Source organism: Gouania willdenowi, chromosome 22, assembly GCF_900634775.1.
Source record: "Gouania willdenowi chromosome 22, fGouWil2.1, whole genome shotgun sequence".
Taxonomy (NCBI): Eukaryota; Metazoa; Chordata; class Actinopteri; order Blenniiformes; family Gobiesocidae; genus Gouania; species Gouania willdenowi.
Window position 1 is genome coordinate 16,717,454 of NC_041065.1, and position 18,401 is coordinate 16,735,854.

General features: G+C 35.7%; 2 protein-coding genes across 2 annotated transcripts; one reads left to right on the forward strand and one right to left on the reverse strand.

Annotated features, from left to right (window-relative positions):
* The first annotated feature begins 40 nt into the window (after positions 1–40).
* On the forward strand, positions 41–5,828 carry LOC114455934 (dr1-associated corepressor). The gene is made up of 6 exons (XM_028437275.1): positions 41–1,098; positions 2,192–2,264; positions 2,582–2,675; positions 4,238–4,345; positions 4,537–4,639; positions 5,620–5,828. Exons 1-6 carry the CDS (start codon positions 1,057–1,059, stop codon positions 5,644–5,646), a joined length of 447 nt encoding a protein of 148 aa, XP_028293076.1. The 5' UTR covers positions 41–1,056; the 3' UTR covers positions 5,647–5,828.
* On the reverse strand, positions 5,610–16,002 carry ahsa1b (AHA1, activator of heat shock protein ATPase homolog 1b). The gene is made up of 9 exons (XM_028437273.1): positions 15,763–16,002; positions 11,696–11,886; positions 10,997–11,079; positions 10,796–10,913; positions 10,306–10,397; positions 8,530–8,658; positions 8,359–8,460; positions 7,915–7,966; positions 5,610–7,216 (listed from the first exon to the last, which is right to left on the reverse strand). Exons 1-9 carry the CDS (start codon positions 15,840–15,842, stop codon positions 7,044–7,046), a joined length of 1,020 nt encoding a protein of 339 aa, XP_028293074.1. The 5' UTR covers positions 15,843–16,002; the 3' UTR covers positions 5,610–7,043.
* Positions 16,003–18,401: the final 2,399 nt, after the last annotated feature.

Here is an 18,401-nt window from a genome sequence, read left to right on the forward strand (position 1 = left end):
TTTTAGTTTAGATTTTTCCTAATGTTTGTGTGATGTTTTCGATTTGAAAGTATTACCCTTGCATTGCCATTTATGGTTGTAATAAATGTTCTATATTTTCAGTTGTTCAACCTGAAGTTTAAATGAAATTTCACAAGTAATGTGTGAACAATATAGTACAGTACAGTAACAAAGAAAAATACGTTGGTACTGCAATTGAAAAGCTTTTGTGAAGACTACTTTACTGCTTTGTTTTTCATCTGACCTTTACTTGTAGTTGAATATTTTTTCTAAAAAACAACAACATATTTTTAGTGTACTTATACCCTTTTGTATTCTTAAAGCAGCCAATCACGTGGGATCAGACTGACAGATAAAAGTCGAAAATAAGGACTAAGTGGTCCTAATTATTAGATAAATAGCTGCAATCGGGAAAATGAAGTCATAATTATGTGATAAAATATAGGAGTTCTTGATTATAATATCATCTATCATAATCAAGATATTATATTTAATATTTAAATAATATGAAGGTTAGGTTATAAGATTAATAATAATTATGACGTACCTGAAGAGAATATTCTTCTTGCTTTTTGAATAACAATACCATGATTTTTATTGATGAATTATTAATATTATTATTTTTTTTTTTACCTCCAAGCTAAACTAAAAAAGTACAAAACAATTGAAATGGTGAAATCAAGTTGCCACAACATGATGACGTGTCATTATGTCATGTAATATTTTGAAATTTAGGTTATAATATTTATTAATCTTGAACTTTTTAGTATTTGAACATTTGTATTTTGGCTGTCTGATAAACCACAAAATTACATTTTTAAGAAATTAAAAATATGAAACTTTTGTCAGTAACCATGATCCAGTTTGATGTTAGTTATACTTTGTTAACCAGGGGGTGAGGGCGGGGTCATTGCTTGCTCACGTGGGTCCCTCCTCAGGTGTTTCCTGACGTCACTTTTTCACGACTCTTTTACCGCTGAACGTAAACAAACGGTTTTGTCTCTGCGGTGAAAATATGAACGATGTGACCGAGCCGAGTCGATTAAAGAGACCAAGATGCCCGGACATAAGAGGAAATACCCAGTTCGATTCTCCCCTGTGAGTATTACTGTTAACCGGTCGGTCAAAGTTTTAAACCCTGCTGCATTCAGGGACCGTCGGAAATGATTATCAGACTTTTCTTTTTTTTCTTATTTTTTTTATTTTTAGAATAAGAACATTTATTATGTGTGTTGTTTTATTTTGATTACACTATATATTATGTTAGTGTGGATTTAACTAAGAATAATAAATGACTGATATGATTTATAATTTGCACTGTCCTAAATACACCTTAAAACAGTGCTTCTTCTCGGGAGAAAACTGTTGAAATTTTTGTGCCTGTGATTGTCTGTGCAAACTTTACTTAATAAATATTACATGTTTTATGACAATCACTAGATTTAGCATAGTTTCCTATTTCTAATGTCATTTAAAAAAGTTGTGAATGCTATGAAATTTTAAGTAAAGAATACTGAGCTAAATTTAAAATGAAAAAAACAATGAGTTGAAGCAAAACATTTTTTTCTTTTTATGATTAAACTCGAGACACATGAAAAGGTGTTAATAATACATGTGAAATCAGCCAAAATATACGGCTCATAAAGCCAGAGTCAACAATTAAAATCACCCCTATCATTTAAATGATAATTTCTTTCACATTTTAGTTTCAGTCTTTCTTTGACCTATTAAACAATATATTTTTAAAAGTTGTATTAGCCCATTTAAACTTTAAGATAAATGTACTAGTTGTAATTTTATATTATTGTATTTTTTTGTTTGTTTGTGTGTTTTAAATGTTTCATGAAGTAAACTAAAAGTTATAAAGGCTTTAACTAAATAGATAAATACATATTATTCAGTTCCATCTCATGTTATTATCATATAAAATAAAACCTTTATAGTCACATTTTTCATACCTTATTATTTGAATAGTTTTTTAAGAGTTATGCAGTCTTTTAGAAATAAAACTGTTGTCATCTGAACACTATCTTTCTTCAGTTTGTAGTGTTTATTTCTTCTTCTCAGGAGCAGCTTTGACGGAGCGATACTTTATTAAAACTGAGGGGAATTTCTTCGTCATTTAGAATGAATTATCAGTGGTTTTGGTTAATATTACCAACGTGGTATTTCTCTTGTTTTTTGAGGATAGAAGCGTATTAAGAAGATGATGCAGAAAGACATAGAGGTTGGTCGAATGTCCATGGCGGTGCCTGTCATCATTTGTATCCTTCTGGGAGGAAACATATTTAAACTTTGGGTTTAGATTTCCTGAAAGTTAAGATGGTAGAGTTGGATCAGTCCAAGCAAGATTTAATTTGTCCCTTTAAAAAGATAAAGCCTTTTCGCTTGTTGTTTTTAAAGTCAGATTTTCATTATTATTATTATTTTATTTAAAGAAAAAATAGAAGTTTTTGTTGTGAGCTTTTCATCCTTTTTTTTGTTGATGCATTTGAAAGAAAGAGATTATTCTAAAGGATTAAAAGCTGAATTTATTGGATTTAATGTATTTGTTTTTGTTCCTCCTGACCTGAACGCTCAGCTCAGGCCTTGGAGATCTTCCTGAAGTCTCTGCTCATTAAAACCTTCCTCGTGTCTCAGTCTAAGCTCAGCAACACTCTGTCGGTTGCTCACATGTGAGTTTGTTACCAACACGTCAATTCCAGTTCTACACCTTCCCATCGTCCTTATTTATTCCAATTTATGTATATCAAATATTATTTTCATCCTGCCTGGGCCTTTTTAATATCCTTAGAAACAAATTGTACTGTATAAGCTGAAGCACTTTGCTCCTTATCAGAATGTATAAATGGGTTATTTCAACAAATGGCCCACGCATTTTATTCTAAAAAAAAAATCTGAAATTTTTACCAATTGTTCCGTAATTATTCAATAGTAGGGATATAACGATTCACTCAATTCCCGATACGATACGATTCTCTCACAATTTATTATTTTAAAAAATGAAACTGTAGACAAATGATGACTGAAAAATATTCTTTTTTTTTCTTCTTCTTCTTAAAAAAAAAAAAATAAATAAATAAACAAATACTCTACTATTTTCTTTTATCTTTCATTGTCAAAATAAATAGTACAAATGAAGAAAAAGCCTATTTATTTAAATTCTGGCTCTACAGTAAACTATGCAAAACTGGATAATAGTTTCTTTTCTTTTCATAAGTGCAACTGAAAATGTATTTTGTGCCTTAACAATTGGACTTAAAAAAAACAAAAAACAGTCAGTGTACTGTATTTACAGCAGAAATTTGTTTCGACCACCAGAGGGCGCTGGAAATCCAGTGGTCGGTTAGCATACACCCCTTTTCAATAGGCACACAGTAAAGTTTTAGTTTTAATCGAATTAATACTTTTTGAGATATGGACAATTTAGTGAGGGGGTACGTGTATTTTTTTCATGCATCCTTATTTTTCTTCTATTTTAGCTTCCAATATCTCTGGAGCTACACCATATAGGACACTGACATTTGTTAAAGTAATACGGCTCCATCTACTGTCAGAATATACAAAATCTGCTATACACCCTATCTAGCCCGAAACCCCGACAAACTTTTTTCCAATTTTGAAGGGCTGGCATGTCCACCAGCTAGGATGTATTGCAGATATTTTTGTATATTCTAAGAGAGTAGGTGGAGTTGTATCACTATACCAAATTTCAGTTTCCTATGTGGTGTAGTTCCTGAGATATTGGAAACTGAAAATGGAAGAGAAAAAAAAAGCTTTTAATCACAGAACAATGGGTAAAATTATCATTTTTTTTTATGACTGAAGTAGGATGTCCTGAATTTTTTTTTAGCTTTCTTTTTGAATAATCTAATCCCTAATTTACCGTCTTTAATTTGATCTTTTATGAGATCTTTTACGTGTATTTATCTTGTGATTTCTACTGATTTTATTAGTGCCTAACTTAGTTTTAATGATGTCTCTAAGACTTATTACCGCGATTATTTTCGCATTTTAGTTAACAAATACAGTTTATTATTGATGTATGTATTAAATGTATATTGTGCATTTTTATAATTATAATGTAGGTAATAATTGTGCAGCTACAATTTTGACGAGAGTAGGATCTCGTTTCCTTTGGTTTTTGCTCATGCATTTTGTTCTGCATCAATTTGTTTGAAAGGTGCTCTATGAATAGTGATTGATTGATAAAGAAAGCGAATGGTTTTTGATGCAGGAAGCAGTGTGTGGAGTCTGAGAAGCCCTTTCAATTCCTCACAGATGTGATGGAGCAAGCTCTGTGTCAGGGCGATGGAAGGGCCATGAGCATTTGGTCTTTGTACAGGTAAGACAGGTACAAAAAATCATTCCGACGCTCAGCAGAAAAGCATAATTTCTGCTGCAATTATGCCATTAACAGACGTGTACCACAGTATGGGATCTACTGTATACATTTAGTAATCATTTAGTCAGAGAATGGCAGGGAACATGCTAGAAGGACGCTCAGTTCTTTTCACCTTTTTCTTCTTTTTTTAGGAACAATCGACGTGAAGTCTGTGTTCAGGAACCGGTCGAAAGAGAACAAAGAATGGAATTGAAAAAGATGCTCAACTCACGTGACGACGTCTCCAGCTCGAGCGTACGTTAGGCCTAACTCATCCTCAGAGAAACACACCTGTCTTTAGCTGAAATAATAGGGTGGTGTAGCTGAAAACACAACTGTAGCCAGGATTCACATTAAATGGTTCAGGATTTAAGACACTGTAATGAAATACTTATTTTTATCTCACCATTTAAAAAAAAAAAAATAGTCCAAAGAAAAGCAAAACAATTACAAAAAGACAATGACTTTAAATAATTCATACCAGTAATGAATTTAATGCAGTAAATCTGCAAGGCTCAATGATTATTAAAACTAGTCCTTAATTACAGAATAATACATTCATCGTTTCAGCTAAGGTGGGCGAGTCGATAAAGTACAGCAGACAAACTTGAAGATGAATCAAAAGTGTCTGACAATTTGTCATTTTACAGTATTTTAATGTAATGTTGTGCCTTTTTAAATCAATATATCTTTGTTTTCCACATATTGCAGACTGTAAATGAGGTCTGAAGGATCACCTTACAAGGAACCAGTCCCACGTTTGGGTTAGCTTAGCACGTAGCAACGCTGGCTGAGCAGAGTCAGAGGATAGAGGTTTGACTTATAGGATCATTGTATCCTATCGGGCAAAGAAAACTATTGTAGGTGCAGAATGACAGTTCTATTGCCACTTTACAAGTAGCTCTTTGGGGAAAATGCCAAAAATAATAATTATCAATACAAGCTAATGGAAGCACTTAAACCAAAGTTTGCAACGTGACAAAATCTTAAAACACTGAACAAATGTGTGTCGATATGCAGACGATGACGGACTATCTTTCTCAAAAAACAACATAGAAATGTCTAAGATAGACTCGATCTAAAACCAAAAACAGATATTTGAATTAGATCTTATAATGAAGAAGCCTGTCATATAGTTATTGTACTACTAACACACTGCTGGTCTTTGTGGCCTGCTGCTGTCCCTTTCATCCCTGACCATGTTTAAACATCACTTCCTCCTGTGTTTGTTTCAGGAGTCAGAGCTCTTCATCTGCCTGTGATTTCATGTCTGCAGTTTGTTTTTTTTTGTCAATGTGATATTGAGAAGTACAGCCACAGCTACAGAGTTCATTTACTTTTTCATTTATTTTTAAAACTCTGGGCTTTCCTTTTCATTCGATTTTTCTAAAATCAGTGACAAGTTGAGATCTTTGGAACCAAACTCAAGCGCTCTTTTTACTATAGCGCGGCCTTGTTTGCTCTTTTTTTTTTTTTACAGCACTTGTTAATTAAAAGTTTTAGAGATGGATGTTCATCTTCATAAATAAATACATGGTAATATGAACATGTTAATGTAAATAAAAGTGCAGGTGAAAAACACTGGGTTTCTGATTTTTAAAGAGCTACACACAAACACTTTTCTCTTTAAAGTACAGTGATTCAGCCTCAATGAAGTCTCAGCGCAGCGTCAGCATCTGAACGCGCCACCATCCAGTCTGTCCACATCCACTCCTTACCCTCACAACCTGACTCCTATTCACACATTTATAGTGTGTTACCCTTTTCCTGGCACAGTTAAAGATAGCATTACAGCAAACAGTTCAATCATAAATGATGACCTTTTACAGTTTAACACTCTGCATTCAATAGTGTCTATACAGTACATGTTTACAGCTGTAATGTATACGTGTTATTTATTGCTTCCAATATCAACATAGCACAGTTTTGAAAAATGAGCTGAATGATGCAAAAAGGAAATTTTTAACATTTAATTGACAGCAAACCACATATTTTTCATAATTTTTCTTACCACATTTGCATGATTGAAGCCATCGAATAAGATGGTATTAAAACGTCAAAAATGCTGAAACAGGGACTTTAAAAAAAAGTTGACACAAAATTCAAGTAATTATGAACTTATTTTTGAGTAGAAAACACCATGGTTTCTCTGCTCATCTTTGTTATTTTCCTAAGGATTGAGAACACAAACGGAAAATAAAGTGTTAAAAAAAGAAAACCCCAAACCAGAGCGCAGACGGATGGGTTTATTCCAATAAACTAATCTTTGTTTACAGTGGTGGATCAAATCAGGAATAAATAGACACTCATTAATGTGAAATCCATTAGGAATCCTTAGAACGGAGAGGAACCGACGCCGTGAAAAGATATGGAAACCAAACATGCATCTTCACTACAGTTACACGTGGGATGAGTCGGATCTGTAAAAAGTAAACATTCATTTGAAACTCGGTCTTCCAGAGTTTCCCTCCAGCGTTTAACGGCACAGTTCATCAATGCTGCAGCCAACGCTGAGTCAAGGGAGCCAGCTTAGATTTAAATATGGAGACAAACTAAAACATTTACAGTGTCAGCGCCGTGTTGTCGACTCATGGCGTGAGTTTTCTGAGCCGGACCGGACAAGATTAAAAATCCAAAACAGAGGCATCAGCTCCCGCTTTTAGAAAAGCTGCGCACCAAAGCCAAAAGTCTGTTTAATGGCCTGGAAGTAGTATCTCTTCCAACCCTCCTTCGTCTGCTCCTCTTGGTTCTCAGGTACCCCGCGACAATCCAGCTTCAGCTCCGTCTCACTGCTCAGGTCCAGGAATGTCATGGTGATCGTCGCATAGTGCTCTGCAGTGAGATGAGAGGCATCATGTTATATAAAAAAAAAGCTTGATTATTGTTCTAAAAGGAGTTTCTTTTGCTTTTATTTTGAAAGATATGGCCTGCAAACTTTCAATTTGTATATATATATATATATATTCATATTTCTGAACAGAAATCAGAAAAACATTTCATTTCTTTATTTATTCATTTAGCCAATTTTCTTTATTTTTACCATGTGTTATAAAAAGTGAACCTATAAGGTAGTTTTTATACACTTTTAACACTAGAGGGCAGTCAATGGTTACTTAGCAAAGTATAATAAGTGTAACTACACATAGGTAAACATTTTTTAAAGAAAGAGTAAATTTGTAACATTTTCTCTTTTTTTAAAAGCCCTTTAGGATTTATTTATTCATAGTTGAAAAAAATGACATCTTTAAACGGAATAAAATGAATTTAACATTTTTCCATTTGGCTCACAGCCTGTAGCAATTAAGCAAATACGAATAACAGACAAGTTACGAGCTTTTACTTGGGCTGATGTGATCTGTTGACACAATGTTATACGTGTGTATTTAAACTGAACTGAAATGCACTGAAATAGAAAAAGCAGCCGAAATGTATGTTTTTCTTCATACTGTAATCAGCCACACTGAATGTTTCCGTGTTGAAACATGCAGATAAAAACAATGTTTTAGTGGGAAACAGTGCAGTGAACGCACCGCACGGCCAGTTGTTGTATCTCCACCTCATCGCTATCTTCTTGTCGGGGACCTGAGGGATGGAGAATCAGCCCAGAGTTAAAAACCAAACACTGAAAGTGACTTTTTTCCCAACTGAATTCATTATTTAGACGATTGTAAAGTTCACCAATTAATAACAGATTTGATTTATCTTGGCTTCAGGTCAAAAACTTAAAATAAACAAAAAAGTGTCAATATTCAAATGCATGAAATAAATAATGCTGATTCATACGTTTCTTTTATAATTTTATTTCACCAAAATCTTGGAATTTGTTTTTCTGCAATCATTCGTAAGTAAAATAGTTCTTTAGCAAACCAATCAATCAAATATTATAAATTAATAAAATAAATTTATTTTTAAATGAATTCTATGCACAGAATTGATGGTAGTGCAATGGGATGCAGCTGTAGATTCTCTCTCACCAGCTCTGTGAACTCTCCGAGGATGTTTCCATCCAACAAACGAAATTTTCCTCCTCGTTCTGCGTCGACCAAGGCCGAGCTGCGTGTAAACGCCTGAACCATCTGCAGAGAGAGAGAGAGTGTGTGTAGCAGGAAGCACAGCAATGGGACAAGCTGAATAGGGAAACTCACGTCCTGGTTGAGGAAGGTTCTGTAGAGCTCAGGCGGAGACGTGAGGAAGGTTTCCCTCAGGCTGAACTTACAGGTTGGGATTTTCACGCCAGTGTTGGTGGGAGTGGCCGAGCTGCTTGAGGAGGAAATCTGCTCCACACAAGGAGAAGGAGCTTTAATGTCTCTGTCTCTGAGAATGTTTGCAGACAATAAAGGCTTTGGATCAGAAGTCTCTGAAGTGGTTACGATCAAACCAGAACCAAGCAGAACTCAACTGGGCGAGTGTTGGAATGTCTACACTGAAGCCCAGTAGGGGGAGTAGTTGACAAAAGCTTAAAGGAAACCAGTGATTTCATGCTATTGGTGGAGCTGGGTTCAGTGGTTTATTAAATTTGCAGCAACTTTAACTCTGTCCAGATAAAGAGTTTTAATGTTCACAGGTACATTTGTGTTAAAGCAACACCAGCCAACACTGAAATTAGGGCTGGGCGATATGGCCTTTTATAAATACCGCGATATTTTTAGGCCATGTCACGATACACGATATATATCTCGATATTTTGCATTACCCTTGAATTAACACTTTGATGCACAAAATCACACCAGTATGATGATTCTATATGTCTACATTAAAACATTCTTGATCATACTGCATTAATATATGCCAATTTTAAACTTTCATGCAAAAAAGGGGATATCACAACTAAGTCAAAGTTGACATAACTGTATTTATTAAACAGTGAGTGGCTCAAACATAAAATTGTCAACAGAAAGTGCACGTTCTGTGCAAAATTGTCACAGAGACATTTCAAAACAAGACATTAGTGCAGGATGCAACTCACATGGCATTTCAAAACACAAAATTAAAGTGCACTTTTTGTACATAATGCCACTACAATATTTTAAAACAAATAGTGCCCTTTTGTGCATGTTGTCATTAAGATGACATTTCAAAAGAACACTAAATTTAAGTGCACCTTTTGTGCATAATGCCACTAAGATATTTAAAAAAAAAAAAAAGTCCGCGATTTTAACGGTATGGTCATTTTCAACACCGCACAGACTACAAGCTGCGATATATCGAGTATATTCGATATATCGCCCAGCCATAACTGAAATGCTGACATTGATGGTGGTTGTTTGCTTTCTTCTGGTGAATCACTGCCACCTACAGGACAGTGACTTCATACAATCACCTACTTCTGGGATGGACAACGATCACAGCAAGGGCCACAAAAATGCCACTGAATCTGATCTGAGGGCCACATAATCAACAGTCATGTTGGCATTTAGAATAATGACCAATCAGAGCATTAATGCAGAGGGAGAAAAGATTTGTTTTAGTCCTTTTGTGTTTTTTTGGGGGGTCATTAAAAGTACTTGTTACTTTTTGTTCTTGTTGTAATTATGTGTATTTTGTCGTTTTCTGTTTTTTTTTATTGTCGATTTGTGCATTTTTGGGGACACATTTTTTTCTTGTTTTCTGTATTTTCCTTTTTGTTGACAGTTTGTGTGTCTTTGGAGGTGTTCTGTAAAGTGTCGTTTTTTGTAGTATTTTGTTTAAGTGGTTGCTGTGTCTATCTTTGTTGTCATTTTGTGTATACCTTCCAACTTCTTGAAATAATATTTGTGGGGACTAAACCCTGGGTCGCCAGTTGCCCATGTCTGACCTACTTTATTTCTGCTTCAACTGATTAAAACGTGTCAGTTCTTTGCAAATCCTTAAAGTTCAGAGACTTCTGAACCTGGTCTGAAGTGTCTCAAAGAAGCAGCTCAGTGACTATGATGGGAACCAACCTGAGCTTTATCCAGCTTGGCTTTGGACTGGGAGGTGGACTGAGGTTTGGCTACGCCGTTGGCTGTTGGCAGGATCATTCCCTGAGTGAACTCTGCAACAACAGTTTGTTAAATACATGAACAACGGAGCTTTAAAGCAAACTCTGTGTCCAAAGTTAACTGAAAATTCTCCAAGACATTCAATCAAAATTGCTTACAAACCAATTACTTTCACGTTCCGATAAAACAATTTGAACCGAAAAGTCGACCCTATAACATTTATCCTTTGACCCTGTTTAGCCAGCGCCGCTACGTGCTAAGCTAACACAGCCTCACAGTCTCAGAGGACAACTATCAAAATGTATTTCAAACATTTCTTTGCTTTTACATTCACATTTTGATATCTTTGAGATTCATCTACCCAGGAAATTCAGAATGATCAGTTATTGGATCAGATAGGAAAATCAACCCATATGTTGTATCACTACACACAACAATCCAATGAACGTGCCTGTTTTTAAGTAGCCGACGTAGCTGCCGAGCACCTCACGGACCATCTCCACTCCTTTCGTCCTCATCAGGTTGGTCAGTGGCGTGTCAGGCTCATCTTTGTTCAGCGACACAGAAACCTGCGTAGTCAGCAAAACGATGTGTCAGCGGATCACTGCAGAGACGCTGAGCCATGGAATCTAAGCTGTTCGCTCAGACTCACGTCCAGATCCTTCATGTCGTTTTCATCCGACAGGTTTGGGACTTCAAAAGTTCCTTTGTATTTAACTCCAGTTTTTGACGTTCCTTGAAAATGAGTAAGAAAAAGAAGAAAACTATTCACAGTAACACTAAAAACGTCACATTTTAGGCAACAATAAGATGTGAAAAACACAACTCCTAAAAGAAGATGCCTATTCTTTCTAATTTTAAATAAGTTTGGGTGAGCCCACAGACATTTATGGGAGTGTACAACCTTTAAAATGAGACCCTATTATCATCATGTGCCTGGTTGAAAGTAGGGGTGCCTTGACACTAAGGCGTGTACTCGTACTATGGAAACTCTTTAAGTGCTTGAAACATAAAGTCTCAATTAACTGGAATATATGGCACTGAGTGGTATGACCAAACATTTCTATTGCATTATTTTTTTTAATTCTCTAAAATGTAATCATTAAAGTTAGTTAATATTACTTTATATGTGGGCATCGCCTTTTTTAGAGAATTCATACAATCAGCATTCACATATCCTCTCGTGACTCTATTATTGTTCCTATAAAAAGTTTAGTCGTAAGGCTACGTTACCAAGGCAACCATTGGATGTCTTTAACCACATCAAACCAGTTGGAGTTACGTGAATGGGGTACTGTTCACTGGGATCTGTTTAAAATAGATTTGTTTGTTTACAAAAAACAAGTCCCACCTATCCAAACGGCTTTAAGGTTCCACTCGTAGAAGAAGATGAGTTTTCCTTTTCGGTTGTTGATCGAGGCTTCTCCTTCCACTTTGCTGACTTCTGTCACCTCCACCATCCCGTCCTCATTATCCACACTCAGACCAACCAACAAGGACTTCAGCTTCTCTGACGACCAGTTAGTGGCATCTCGTTCAGTCCTGAGGAGAGAGTAGACATATACAGTACAATTTTTTATTTATTGTTTTAAAGGTAGAAAAGTCCGGAAAATAGTTTTATCTGATCATTCAGGCAAGTTGCTGCTGAAAGACACAGAATTTCCTAATTAGTTCAGATTTGATGTTTATCAGGAATGTTGACAAGCATAACGCTTCAAATGACCTTTCTCAAAAGTCCGGCGCCCCTTGTTTACTTTTACGATGTCCAATATTTTCCTGAGTTGGTCTCATCTGGAATGGCTGGAAGAAGTTTACCTGTCCAGGTTAGCGAGTCTTTTTGGAGCAATCCTCCAGATCCAGACAAAAGGGGCTACAATATGCTGTGGAGGGATATATTAAACACACTAAAATAAAAAACAAAGAGGACATTACAACTATCGAAACGATTCACCGAAAGGGCGCAGCAGGAGCTCCAGCTCACAACTGACCTTTTTCCTTCTTTTTTACCTTGTTTATGTTTTTTATTCTTAAGGTGCGTTCACATCGAACACGACTGTCGCGCTGCAGTCACTTAAATCACCCCTGATGAGTCGCTTGCACATAGTGGCGCTTTTTGATCACTCCAGTGACGCGATCACCAGGGAACAATGTGTGTGTGTGTGTGTGTGTGTGTGGAGCCGGTGACAGAAGAGTAAAAGAGAAAGGGTTGATCACTTCTTTTCCTTCTTGCTCCGCTTTTACGGTTTAAATTATCAACTTACAGAGATATTAAAGGATGAGTTCACTCAGAATGCATTATGATCAGTTGTTACTGTGGTTTTCAAGAAGTCAACCGCTTTAATTATGTCCCGATAAATTGAAGTGAGAGGGAGCAGGGAGCAGCTGCAGCCTCCGCTCTCCTACAAAGGGAGAATTGTCGCTTGAAGTCGCTGAAAAACTTAAAATTTTTCAACTTTGAGTGACGAGGTCACGCTTGACCTAGTTGCTCAAATCATGCCCTTCCGCCGTGGCCAAAACACAGCAATGCTCATAGCAAGGTAGTGACTGTAGCCCCGTCTTTTTTTTTTTTAACAATGCAGGGCTCTACACTAACTATTTCAGTGGTAGCACTGAAAAAGTTGGTCGCACCAGCACAGAATTTGGTCGCACCCTTTTTTTGAATGGGGGGTGTGGGGCTACAGCACAGCCACACATGCTGATGCATAGTTGACTTCACTGGCGTACCATAGTTTTGTATGAAGTAAAGATTGACAATGACTTGAGATATTTGCTAAACGTTTTCAGGTTTTAGTGACAATATTCCATTTTTCTGCAACAAGCAGTGACTGAAATAACAGGTAATTTATTTTATATCATTTTAAAAGATGTAATAATTTTTTTTAAAAACCAGCAAAGCATAACAATAGATTACATGTATTCTGTTTTTTTTTTTATTGTGCAGGAAGGCTGTACTTGAATTAAGTTAACAGTAACATAACCAACTTAGCATCTGCATTGCTTCACCCCATGGAATTAAATTCAGAGGGTCCAGCTCTGTCTCATAACCCTCTTCCCTGGTCAGTGGTCTGCAACCTTTACTCTACAAGGAACCATTTTGTCTCATCACACCTGGATTAAAGTCCTACTGGAGCCAAAAAATACCTTCTCAATGAAGACAGTACAGTGTATTAAATTCTATACAGTTAAAATAATATAGAATAATGTTTGATTTGATGGATATTGATCATGTAAATGGAAACTTAAAAAACAGTTTAAAATAAAATTAAAAAAATTGACATCAAGAAATAAAACAGTATCTTGCATCTTCAAATTCTTACACATCACATTGTTATATTACTATGGAGGGAGGGACTTTGGAGGCAGGGAAAGATAGCAGCAGAGAGGGAGGGGAAAGTTACAAACTGCACATTTAATCAAAATCAAATCTAGCTTCAATGTCATTTTACTGAACGTACACATTAGTGCAGACAAGATTAGATAACGTTAAAAACAATACACATCTCCTATACTACACATACTGACACACACATATCCGTGAGAGGTTTTTATAGTCCATTGTAGACATCACTAGAGTTGTGTTTTCGGCTTTGAGAACAGAAAGAACACGACTCTCCCAGCCAAACTCTTGGGGTCCTGGTATCCGACCCGCACAAGCCATGAGCTCACCGCTTCACCACTGTCCCTGCTCTGAGCATGTCGGACCTTGCTTACAAAGTAACGGTTGCTCGAACGTATGATTGGAAAATGATGATTTGTGGGTGGAGTTTTGCGAAAGGTCAATTCACACACATGCGCTAATACGTTCATACATGCATATTAGGGATGTAATGATTAATTGTAAGGGAGTTAAAAATCGATTCATAGGTATCACGGTTCATATCGATACTCTGATAATTGAATCGCAGTACTTTTTTTAAACAGCAGAGGGTGCTATCTATTGATCCATTTATCCTTCTCTTGTTCAGAAGCATAGGCGGTGGGCGGAATCGTCTACTACTCTTAAACATGTTCATAAGTGATTTCTTACCCCTTTAGCACCGAAAGAATATCTGTAATATTACGTGAATATCTGTAAATGTCAGGTTTTTCTAGTAGCTCTGTCTGCTAGCGCATAGCATCTCTTCTTCACTGCTAGAATAACTGCATGCCAACCGACCACTGGGTTACCAGCGCCCTCTGCTGGTCCAAACAAATATCTGATGTAAATACAGTGCAATGACTTTTTTTTAAAGTCCAATTGTTAAGGCACAAAATATATTTTAAGCTGCACTTTTCAAAAGAACAGGAACTATGCAGTTTTGCATTGTTTTCTGTAGAGCCAGATTTTAAATGAATAGGCTTCTTTATTTGTATTATTTCATTCAAGATTTATTTTTAGGTATATTGCATTGTTTTGAATAGTTTATCAAGGGATTCTTTTGACAATGAGCGATAAAGGAAAACATAAGAGTATTTTCTAGTTTTTGTCCAATAAATAAAAATAAATAAACTTTCAGTTGCACTTTTAAAAAGAAATGGAACTATTATGCAGTTTTGCATTGTTTACTATGAAATCAGAATATAAATTAATAGGCTTCTTCTTCATTTGTATTACTACTTTATTTATTTCATTTTTAGGTAAACTGCATTGTTTTGAATAGTTTATCAAGGGATTCTCGAAATTCTCTTTAAAAAAAAAAAAAAAACGGACATTTTTTTTGGCTAAATCGCCCAGCCCTAATATACACCCACACAAGCAGTACGTGATACATACACACAAGTGACAAAAAAATACACACATTCACACATTGTATATAACACATACATACACAAATTTTTAAACACACACTGTTCAAAGATTCTTTATCAATTGTAACTCATGGTGATTCATGGACAGAACTCTATTCATTTACTCACCACAAGCATTGTTAACCAGGAAGAAGTCAATCGAGTTTCATTTGATAAGAAAGTGGGAGAACGCACACACCCTCATAGCAATGAGAAATCAAAATGTAAATGAAAAACATGTGATGTGCTGCATTTGTGTTTGCGTCTATAAATCTTATTTTTCGTGCTGCCAAATACTTCACTTGAGGAACTCGTGTGTCCCTTCGGGAAAAAAACTAAACATATATATAACACGAACAGTTTATCACTTTTATAAACACACACACACATATATATAGACACACAGGGACATAACACCGCCACACACACACAGCTGGATGTATTTTTAAACATTACACTGTGAGGTCACGTTGGTCGCTTGGTTCTTCGAGTGGATTACAGTGAAATAATTTCAAAAGTTAGTCTCCATAGCTCAGTAAAGATCATTGTGGGAGTAAACTATATTATAAACATTAAATAACGTGGGGTTAAATAACGGACTGCCGCGGTTCGTGTAGCCGCGGTTAGAGTTAGCATGTTAGCCCGGCTTACCAGTGCCAGTTGTTGACGTTTGTAGCGTCCGCTCTCTCCTCCACGATCCAGCGAGGGTCTCCTTCTCCCCACTTGGCCATGGGATCGGTCGGTACAGGTGAGTGCGAGTGTCCGAGGCCTGGCGGTGTCGGTGTACAGTGTCTGTCCGCAGCACGTTGCTTCTAGAAGCCTCTACTCCGGGCGGTGCTACCGCGTTTAGCGTCCGGCTCTAGAAAGTGCTGGAAACGGAACGTTTCTTGGTGTTCTTCTTCTGCGGGCTTTTCCGGCAGCTTTGCACCTTTGTTGTTGTTGGTTTACCGCCATCTTCTGGAATTTAACTCTTACAATTTCCAGTTTCCATATTTTCCATATCAGGCCTATTTTAGTAAACCCATCAGATGCCTTTAGCGTCACCAAATTCATCCAGTCATTATGTCATTTAATCCTGATATCCCAAGTCCTTCTTTCCTCTGTGTACATATGGCCATATTCAGAGGTGTAAAGAGTACTTATATATCATACTCAAGTAGAATTACTGTTACTTGGTTGAAATTGTACTCAAGCACAAGTAAGTCATATATAAAATTTAAGTACAACTAAAAAGTAGCTCAATTAAATAGAACTCAAAGTAAAAGTTACTTTCACCCCCCACATTTATTTTTGGTAATATTTCTTGCCACGGTTCCCTTGCATACAGTAAACATATCCGTAGACTGCCACTCTATGGATACGCAGCACCCCTCATTGGCCAGTTTAGGTCACGTGATATGTACACTTCCGTCATTTGTATTTTAGCTCATATTTATTTTTAGCGACCCCGCTAACCCTTTTATTTTAACCCAACCGTAACTCTAACTCTATCCCTAAAATGCTTATTTTTGTCGGATATGTATTTTCAAAGGTGGAATTTGCCGTGTTAAGTATTATAAAATGAAATGAAAAAAAAAATTGTCAAATGTGGAATTCGATGCGGTGAGTGTGGCGCCTTAATACCACCTGCGCTTGCGCTTATGTAGAAAAGCTTTAACGTACCTGCAGACACTTTCTACAGTAAACATCTCATGTATAAACTTAAAAAGAAAGAGGCCAAATCTTGCACAGTTCAACTTACCGGTATTTTATTTTCCACAAAGGCATTTCTTTATAATAAAAGGTTTGTCAAAATGTACACTTCTTTTTAAAAATAAAATAACACCAGTAAATTCAGTTCATAAAAAAAATAAAAATATTAGGCTCTAAGTATAGTTACATTTATTAACTCAACTAACTAAAACAAATGTTTTAGAGTTTTGTGTCTGTTTCACAATGTCGGTTGATCATTTAAAAAAAGAAAAAAAAAAAAAAAAAAAAAAATATTTATATATATATATATATATATATATATATATTAAGGATGTAACGATTCACTCAACTCCCGATACGATACTGAGTTCACGATACGATTTTCTCACGATTTATTTTACAAAATGGGACTGTAGACAAATTTTTTTTTTGGGAAAAAACTAGAAAATACGGTACTATTTTCCTTTTATTTTTCATTGTCAAAAGAATTCCTTGATAAACTATTCAAAACAATGCAATTTAACTAAAAATAAATCTTGAATGAAATAAATAAAGGAATAATACAAATGAAAATGAAGCCTATTAATTTAAATTCTGGTTCGATAATAAACAATGCAAAACTGCATAATAGTTATTTTTCTTTTTAAAAGTGCAACTGAAAATGTATTTTGTGCCTTAACAATTGGACTTTAAAAAAAAAAAAAAACCCGTGATTGCAATGATTTACGTCATATTTGTTTGGACCAGCAGAGGGCGCTGGTAATACAGTGATCGGTTGGCATGCAGATATCTTGCAGTGAAGAAGAGAAGCTATGCTAGCAGACAGAGCTAATAGAAAAACGTGACTTTTACAGATATTCAATAATATTACAGATATTCTTTCGGTGCTAAAGGGGTAATGAATCATTTATTAACATATTTAAGAGTAGAAGGCAGCCAGAAAGAAAGTAGTAGCAGACTCCGCCCGCCGCCTACACTTGTGGATAAAAAAAAGTACTGCGATTCAATTTTCAGAAAATCGATATCAACCGTGATACCTATGAATCGATTTTTAACTGCCTTACGATTAATCGTTACATCTCTAGCATGAAATATGATGAAAAGAAGTTAAAAGTGACAATAATGGGTCGACATAAGTGATATTAGGTGGTGGAAAGGGTTTAATATTCATGCATGCCAAGTTATGGAGGTCGACACTGGACACTCATTGGATGATAATAAACTAAATGGGAACTGGGGCTACAACTGATACTAGATTACAATGAAAAATCTTCCAATTTTGTAAATAATCAGAAAATGTATGTAATAATTCGAGATAGTGTAGTCTTAGATAGATTTGATTCTCCCATGATTTTTCTGTGCTTAATGCAGTACAGTAAAATATGCTTAATATTGTTAATTGAGTTGATAGTTATCAATTTCATATTTTTATGCTGCAGAAGTACTCCAAAAGCATGCAAGATTAGATTACTGCAAGATTTGACATGTCGGTCAGTTTCGGCTAAACTTGCTAGACATTACTGTCACTGGGTTCTTATGTTGAAAAACGCTTGGAAATGAATTCCGTAATGTTGTTCCAATACATGTTGGTAAGAGTT